At 38.6% G+C, this 8,967-nt stretch overlaps 1 protein-coding gene across 1 annotated transcript in view; it reads right to left on the reverse strand.

Moving 5' to 3' along the window:
- The window catches only part of LOC103799750 (golgin subfamily B member 1-like), a gene marked incomplete at both ends in the record, with an annotated part of 32,797 nt that overhangs the window by 8,411 nt on the left and 15,419 nt on the right, over positions 1-8,967 (reverse strand). Inside the window, 3 exons of the mRNA XM_009072099.1 lie at positions 36-7,943; positions 8,209-8,313; positions 8,655-8,823. Of these exons, the coding sequence (XP_009070347.1) occupies positions 36-7,943; positions 8,209-8,313; positions 8,655-8,823 (8,182 nt within the window). The remainder of the gene's footprint in view (positions 1-35; positions 7,944-8,208; positions 8,314-8,654; positions 8,824-8,967) is intronic.

Raw genomic sequence — 8,967 nt, forward strand, 5'->3', positions numbered from 1 at the left:
ACAAGATGGAGCTGCTGCTCTTCCTTTTCTCTAACCACATTACATTTTTCTGCCTTTAGTTCTTCCAGTTGCTGTTGCAGCAAATTATTCTGTGCCTGTGCTGATTTCATTCTATCAGTAAGATTATCAACCTTTTTAACATGATTCAGCAGCTCTGTCTCAAGAAATTCTCTCTCATTCTTTACTTTGTAAGAACTTTCTTGTACATTTTCTAATTCTTCCTGTAACAGACATTTGTCATCCTCTAAAATCTTAACTTTTTCATTTAGACTAACAATTTCTTGTGTAAGACTTTTACATTCCATGTCCAGCTTTGTTAGACAGTGATTTTTATGGACCAAAGACTTTGCAGTTTCTTGTGCTTTTTCTGAAATTAATTTTCTTTCCTGTTCTAGGACCAGCACATCTTGTTCTTTTTCAGACAGTTTATCCTTCAACACATTAATGTCCTTTAACAATGCTTCATTCTCACATAATGCATCACTGATTTTAGACTGTGTATCATTTTGGTACACTTCCATCTGAACCTGGAGCTCTTCCAAAGCTGCTTTAGTCACAGTGATGTTATCCTCAAGGATCTCATTTTCACTCTGAATTTTCTCTAAAGCCTGTTTCAACTTTTCAGAAGTTTGTTTCAGCTGCTCATTTTCCTCCATTAGCTGATGGTTCTGTTCAGTGAGCTCATGGAGACGATCCTGGTGTTCCTGCATCTTTGCCTCCTGCTCACGTATCTCCCTTTCTGCTTTACTTTGTAATTCCTCAACTTCCATCTTCTTGGATTCACCAAGTTGTTTCAGTTGGCTCTTAATAACCTCATTTTCCTCAATGAGATTTTGTAAATGCTTCTCCAGAGCTTCCTTCTCAGATTCTCCTTCCCTGAGCCTCTGAACAGCCTCTTGCTTCTCTTTTCTACTGACATCAATAACTTGCCTCATATCTGCTACTTTACTACTGATATTCTCATATGCCTGAAGCAGCGATTCATACTCCTGCTTTAATTCACTATGTTTAGCTTTCCAGCCTGTTAATTCAACTGTCTGAGAATCTTTTAAGGTATTTAGTTGGAAAGAAAAGGCCTCTTTTTCCTGAACTATCGACTCCATGGTGGATTTCAGGCTTTCACATGCTGCTGTGAGGTTTTCATTTTCAGTCAACAGTCTTGCATTTTCAGACACAAGACTCTCCTCTCCATACAAGGGAGCAACAGTGCTTGAACTTTGCTTTTCTCTGCCAACCTCCAACAAATGTTCCAGCATCCCTGTCTTGTTCACCAGTTCTTCTCTTTCCAACATCAGCTGATCAATCTGCTCCTTTAGGCATTTGTTTTCTCTCAGGGCTTCTTTCCGTGATACCAAAGCTGCCTGTAATTTCCTCTGCAGGCGCTCTCTGCACTTCTCATCTGTCACACTTCTTTGCTCCTGGAGTTTAGAATCATCTGCAGCTTTTGCCAGTGGCTCTTCCACCATTTGCATTTGTCTCTGGGTTTGACATTCTGTTGCTTCTCTCAGTTTGGTTTTCTCAGAGTAATCAGTCTCTGGTAGTTGAAAACTGGTGCCTTCACCTTCTAACTTTCCCTGATGGGAATTACTCTCAGAACCAAACTCTCCCAATTCCTTTTCAGTATCATTTTCTTCCTTCAGCTCTTTGCCAGACACCACAGGTGGTCTCATCTCAGCCTTCTCACGCAGCAAACGTAACTCTGTCAAAAGGTTTTTATTTTCTTGGCTGAAATGTTCTACCTCATTTTTCATGCTAATTAGTTCCAAGTTGGACTTTTCTAAACAGTTGAGAAGTTCTTCTTTTTCACTCTTCATTTCTTCCAAGGCTGTTTTGTACCATTGGGCTTCTTGGTCCTCCTTTATAGCTTTGTTTAACAATTCTTTCTCCAAATCAAGTTTATCTTTGAGTGAACACCTCAGTGCTTCTATTTCTTCATTCTTTTCTGCAAGTTCCTTCTTAGCTTCAATTCTTGACCTCTGCAGCTCCTCCTCGCTCATCTTGTAATCCTCTTCACTTTTTTTAATGAGTGCTTCTTTCTCTTTATTCACATGTTCCAGCACAGCCTTAAGGTCTACAGTTTCAGCCTTATACACTTTCAACTTCTTCTGTAGCTGCTTTATGTCCTCCAACAAGCTGCCCTCACATTGTGCCTGCCACTGCTCCTGCTGGCTCAGAGACTTGGAGTTGACTGTTTCTTCTCTTTCATCACCAAATTCCACTAATATTTGTCTCAGCTCCTTCCTTAAAATTTCTGTTTCCTCCTGAAGCTTTGCATAATCACTTGAAGTGACTGTGTTTTCTGACTCTTTGAAGGATGTAACCTGAATGTTACTTCTTGGCTTGTCCAACTCCAAATTCCTTAGGTGAGCTTGTTCTTCTCCCAGGAGTTCCTTAGTTGAAGCCAGCTCCTTCCCCAGAGGGTACTCTTCTAACTGGTTAAAGCCCAGTTCTTTACATTTGGTTTGGAGAACTTCCCAGAGCGCTTTATGTTCTTGTTCGAGCTGCTCAAGGTGGGTTTGTTGTTCATCAAAATCTGCTGCAAGTTTAGTGTGTTCTTCCCTTTCTTTCTGAAATTTTTTCACTTCTTCCTTCAAGACCAAAAGCTCCTTCTGTAAAGCTTCTTTTTCTTTTTTTAGCTGATTCATGGCATCAATGTCATTGTTGGGGTCCAGACACTCTTTTCTGTCCCCAGCACTTAAACCACGTTCCTCTAAACCGGAATTTTTCAACAAGTCTTCCTTCTTCTGAAGTTCAGATTTCACCTTTTCAAGAGCTAAGAGCAGCTGAGAACATTCCTCCTCATAGGCACTTGTCTTTCCATCAAGGACAGTTTGCATATGAGCAAGCATGTGGTCCTTTTCCTCTAAAGATTTTAGGTTCTGCTCACAAATATTCTGTTTTTCAGCAATGACATCATTTAGCTCTGTAATATTATCCTGAAGTTCCTCTAAATAAGAAGCTTTGGAAGATAAAATTTCAGTCAAATCATTGATCTTTGCATCTTTTTCTAAAAGTTGTTGCTTCAAAGTTCCGAGATGAGACTCAAAATCATTATTTTGTTCTTCAGATAGTTTCAGCTTATCTGTTAACTCATTAACTTTCTTCAGCAGCTCCTCTGCTCTTTTTTGCTCTTTTTCTATTTCTTCCTGGCCACTCTTTTCTAGTTTTCCAACTTTCTGCATTAGATCTCTTCTCACTATCAAGGCTGCTTGAAGTTTCTTTTTCATATTCTCTTTCTCCTTGCCCATTTTCTCAAGATTAGACTGCATCTCCTCTTTTGCATTCATTAAATCTTTAAGCTCAGCTTCTCTGCTATTTAACATAACCTGCCTGTGTTCCAGTTCCTTCTTGCAATCCTCAAGTTCCTGCAACACTCTGTTCAGCTCTGCCACAGAACTATTATGAACAGCTTCAAGGTCTTGCAGTTTGGCATTTAATGTCTTTTTCTCTTCAGAAAAATTCAGCATTTCATTAGACAATGATTCCATGACCTGGGAAATAGAAGAGTCTTTTTCTTTCAGTTGCTGGCTGAGACCAGAAATCAACTCCTTCTGCTGATTTACCTGGGAAGTTAAGTTTTTGATGAGTTGATCTTTTTCCCCCATTTCTTCAAGGAGACTTGCTACTTTTTTACCTTCAACCTGCAGCTTTTCTTGACTGGCTCTTACTTGCTTCTCAAGTGACTCCTTATTTTTTAATTCACCTTTCATGGTGTCTATTTCTTTCTGTTTTTCTAAAAGCACCAGTTGTAACTGTTCTCCTTCTGCTTCTTTGCTCAGAATAGCAGTTACCAGAGTGGAGAATTTTTCCAACTGAGTTTTACTATCAGCTGGCTGCAGCTCAGAAGTTTGTGCCTTTTCTTTACATAAAAGCCTATTGCTAAGTAATGGAGACAAGCTTTGAGTTAATTCCTCTTTTATCAGATCCAGCTCTTGCTGCAAAGACTCAATTTGGCTATCCTTTGATTTCATTTCATTTTCTAAACTGCTCAACTGCTCAGTAAGAGTATTATTTTGCAAACTTGCCCTATCAAGTTCTGTCACCCATTTGTTTTCTGACTCAAGTAGGTTTTGTTCTAGTGTTTCACATTTAAGTTCTAATTTAGAAAGTTCTTCACCCTTCACACTAACCTGCATCTGTAACTTCTCTGTTTCAGTCTTCATCTGCAGTTTGACAGCATCTATCTGCATCCTTGAGTAATTCTCACTGGTTTCTAGTTTCTCCCGGATTTCTCGGAGCTCTTCCAATTTCTTTTGCAGATCATTCAGAGATGCAGTAAGTTGTGTGTTTTCAGCCATCAGTTTATCAACATCTTCTTGTAGCAAAGCTTTTTCTTTCTCTAAAGACTCTACCTGGCACTGCAGACTATTGATTAGAAGTGCATTGTCATGGCAATCTTGAGATGACTTAGAGTTTATGTTGTTCAACTCTGACTTCAAACTTTCAATGTTCTCTGCCAGTTCAGTGCACCTCACACTCAGAGACTCCACAGACAGTTCTTTTTGCTGCAGCTCTTGCTCCTGTGTATTTATTTGGTCCAGTGCTTTTTGGTGTTCATTTTTAAGGGATTCAAGTTCAACAGTCAAAGAATCAATTTCTCTCTGCTTAACATCAAGCTTCTCCTCCTTTCCCTGACATTCCTCAGTAAGGTTTCTCATGGCTGTACCACTTTGCTCTAATTTTTCTCTGAGGACCTCAACCTCACTAGAGAGATCATTAATGTTGCCCTCTGCCAGCTGTATCCTGGCATCTTTCTCCTTTAAGGAATTAAGCAGTCCAGCAATAACTTCTTCTTTTTTCCCAAGAGCCGCATTCGACTCAGTCCTCAGCTCATACTGTGCTTCAATTTTCTCCTGAAGAGACAACAAGGCATTTTCTTTCTCATTAATTAGTTCTTTAGATTTCTGTAGTTCTTGTGTTAGTTCACACACCTGACTTTGGAGCTGAGAAACTAAGTTAGCCTTCTCTTCATCTTTTCTTGCTTTCTCCTTCAGAGTTCTGAGGAGACTTTCATTTTCCGTAAGAGACGATTCCTTCTCCAATAAGGACTGGCCCAGCTCCATTATTACATTCTTCTGATGCTGTAGCTCTTTTTGGCAATTCACTTTTACCTCCTCCAGCTCCACCACCTGTTTCTTTAAGGCATCACATTCCTTCTCTTTCTCTTGAAGTTGCATCTTTAAGTTCTCACTGAATACTGAAATGTTGTTGATGGCAAATTCTTTTTGTGAAACAAGGACTTTTAACTGCTCTGCCTCAGAGGCTAAAAGCTGTAACTGTTGCTCCTGCAAGCCAGAAGATTCCTGTACCTCAGAAAGCTGAGCTTTTAGACTGATATATTCATCTACCTTTTGTTTTAAAGATGCTTCTTTCTGCACAATTGATTCATTCAACTGGGATGATTGTTCTGTCACATTTTTAAGCTGATACTGAAGGTCAGAAATAACCTCCATATTCTCAGACAGTTGAACCCTAAGTACATCAGACTCTTCAGATTTATCTTTCAATAACTTTAATTCTTGGGTTTGCCTCTTAAGTTCAGTTTCTTTCTCCTGCATTGCCTGTCTGAGCTGGCTGGATTCAAACCTCAGGGCTTGGATTTGTTTTTGTAGATCTGAAATGATTTGCACGTATTGCCCTTCTCCTGCAGCTTTACTGTCTTTCATTTGCTGAATCAAAGCCTCCTTTTCAGAAAGGAGAGTTTCCTTTTCTTCAAAGGCAGTTTTCAGGTTTTCTTTCTCAATCAACAGGCCATCAATTTGGTCCTTCAGAGCTAAAATATTATGACTTTGTTGAGACAAGTGTGAGGTTAAAGCAGCTACTTCATCTGACTTTTTCATTACTGTGACATTAACTGCTTCAATATCTGCTTTCAGTTTTTCGTTCTCCAGAGCTGCTGTTTGTGCTTGGTGCCTTGCTGAAGTGATTTCAGACTGAAGAGACTCACATTCACGTGACTTCTCACTCAATGAGCTTGCAAAGTCCTCCTTTTCATGCCTAAGCATATCTGCTTCTTTGCCTAATAGCTGCAGCTGATTATTTAACACTGTACTTTCCTCCAGTTTTTCAGACACTTGCCTCTGTAACTCCTCAAGTTCTGAGCTCTGACTTTTCACAGCCAGGTCTCTTTCTTCTACCAACTGAGCTAACTTAGTTTTTTCATCTTTAAGATTTTTAATTTCACCCTGCAGCTCTACAACACAAAGCTTAGTCTCTTCCATTTCCTCACGTAATGAATCATTGTGAAGGTTCTTCTCTTCCAGAGACCTGTTTGCACTTTCAAAATCCAAAGTTATGCTTTGAATTTGTTCCTGCAGGAGTAAATTCTTTTCCTTGCTATGGCTGAGCTCTTGGATTAGGTCACTGCATTCAGATAATTTATTATTTAACATTTGTTCTTTCTTTATTTCTTCATCTCTGGTTTCCTTCAGCTGAATGAGAAGTGATTGCACTTGTTGATGCAACTGTTGGGTCTGTTCCTTGCTTTCAGACAACTGCTCAGCCAGCACATTACATTCCTTTGTTTTCTCCTGCAGCTGTTCTGCAACTGAACTTTCTTTTTGCTCAGCAACTGCTGCAAGTTGTTCAATCTCCTTTGCCAGAGTGGTTTTATCACTATTTAGTACCGAAAGAGTTTTTTCATACTCAGCAGTGCTAACAGATAACTTATTCTCCATTTCTGCCACAGCCTGAGTTTTCTTTAACAGTTCACGCTCTTTTACATCCAGGAGTTTAGACAAATTCTCATTTTCTCTGATTAGCTGTTCCTTCTCTTTTTCCATTGCATCAATACTTTGTTTCAGATGTTCATTTGCTTTTGTTTGCTCTGCCAATTTTCCTTCTTTCCCCTCAAGAGCTGCCTGCAATTGGTTATTAGCTGAAGCTTTCTCCTGTGTCTCTATTTCCAGTTTGCTAATTTGTTTCTGTATTTCATTTAATTGGCTATTAAGCTCTTTGCAACATGTTTCTTTGGCTTTCAGATCTCCACTTAATTTAAGTTTAGTCTCTTCATTTTGCTGCTCCAAAACCCCAAGCTTCTGCTCTAAGGAAGCAATGAGCTCTTGTTTCTCTTGCAATTCTTTTTTAACTGTTTCCTGATGTTCAGTATGTTCTAAAAGCTTCCTGGATAATTCAGTCAACTCTTCATCCTTTTTAGCATTTTCCAAAACTAGTTTGTTGTATGAATCTTTAATTGATTTTAACTCATTTTCAAGTGTCTGTGCTTTATTCTCTTTCTCTTTGAGCAAATTGTTCCACTTTTCCTTTAAAGCATTGTTTTCCTCAAGCTGAGATTTCAAATATTCAGTTTCTTTTTTCTGTTTATCCTCAGTTTCTTGTAGTTTTTCAGATGATTTAGTAACTTGTTCTTTCAGCAGAGTAATTTGGGACTCACACTCTGTGAGTTTGTTGTGGTATGCAACACTGTTGGCCTTGATTTCAGCACGAAGGTCCTTAATTATCTTGTTGTTCTCACTGCTTTGTTTTAGCAATTCCTCATTCTCTTTGGTTTTAGCTTCATTCTCAACTATAACCCTCTCCAGCTCTAGTCTCATTGTGTTGCTCTGCTCAGAGAGGACAGAGATCTTCACACTCGCATCTCTTATATCAGCTGTTTGCACTTCCTTCAGTAAATGAGCTTCCCTTTCAGCCTTGGATAAAGCCTCTTCCATCCCTCTCATTTCCTCCTCTTTGCATTGCACTTGGTGCTTTAGGATGAGAACCTGTTCAGAATATTCTGTCATATTCAAGGACAGAACAGACATCTCCCTGTCTTTTTCTGCCAGTGCTTCTTTGAGATTATCAATTTCTCTTTCCCGTTTCTGGAGATCTTGAATGAGCTGAGATCTTTCTTCCAAATGGCTTGAGTTCAGTTTGTCAAGCTCTTCATTAGTCTGGTCCAGATCCAGCTGCATTGACTCCACCACACCATCTTGTTTCAAAGTCTAAACACCAAGAAAATGATGTCACAAGAGTACTCTAAACACACATTAGGATGAAGAACTCACAGGGAGAAGTATCTAAGGTAATCAAGCTATGCCCAGCTGTAAAGTCACAAGATAACCCTATTGTTCCTTAGACTGTTCTACCACACAGAAAGCTCAGTGTATAGAATTTAAAGCAACTAATGCAGTTACTTTTGCTGACATTTCAATGGGCCAAGAGAAACGAACATAAAATTTCTTCTCTAACTTTATTTTAATGAGTTACCTTTTCTTTCAGCGCAGCAACTTTTTCTGTTAGGTCACTGATGATTGTTTTCTGCTCAGTGCTCTCCACTTCATACACACTGCATTTCCTTAAGGCTTCATTCAGCTTAGTATTAAAAAAAAACACATACAAAAAAAAAATAGAATCACATACAATTCTATTAAAGATGTGATGTTCTGAGGTAGAATATTGAGTTTACACAACAGTGAAGTTTATACTTTGAAATTAATAAATGATAGTAAACTATCACCCCAATAAAAAAATCAATGCTTTCATGCAGAGCTGTTTTGGGTCTAAGAAATCCTGACACCAAACTTAAAGCAAAGCAAGTAAATGAACAAAACTGTAAAGACACAGCAAAAACCTTCAGATTGAGAAAATGACAATACTGTTGCTGAGACACATATAGAAAGTTCTAACAAATACTAACAGTTACTTTATCTTACTTTTTGCTCAGTATGCCCAAACTTTTCACCAAGCTCTTTGTTCAGAAGATCCTTCTCTTGAAGCAGTTTCCTCAAAGTTTCAATTTGCTCCAGTTTTTCCGTTGTGCTCAACAGTTTTTGCTCTTTTTCTCCAAGTGAATTTTCAAGGAAGCTATTTCTGTCACTTAACCTAGGAAGAAAAGATCTATTTAGACATTTTGCAAACAAAGCTTGCTTTAAGCTTTCTAGACTTACTAACTCCAAACTATTTTTCTAAGAGAATAATTATTTTCACACTTTCCATTTAAACTGCCAAGCACAAAAATGACTACAA

The sequence above is a fragment of the Acanthisitta chloris genome, unplaced genomic scaffold, assembly GCF_000695815.1.
Source record: "Acanthisitta chloris isolate BGI_N310 unplaced genomic scaffold, ASM69581v1 scaffold3823, whole genome shotgun sequence".
In the NCBI taxonomy this organism is placed as follows: domain Eukaryota; kingdom Metazoa; phylum Chordata; class Aves; order Passeriformes; family Acanthisittidae; genus Acanthisitta; species Acanthisitta chloris.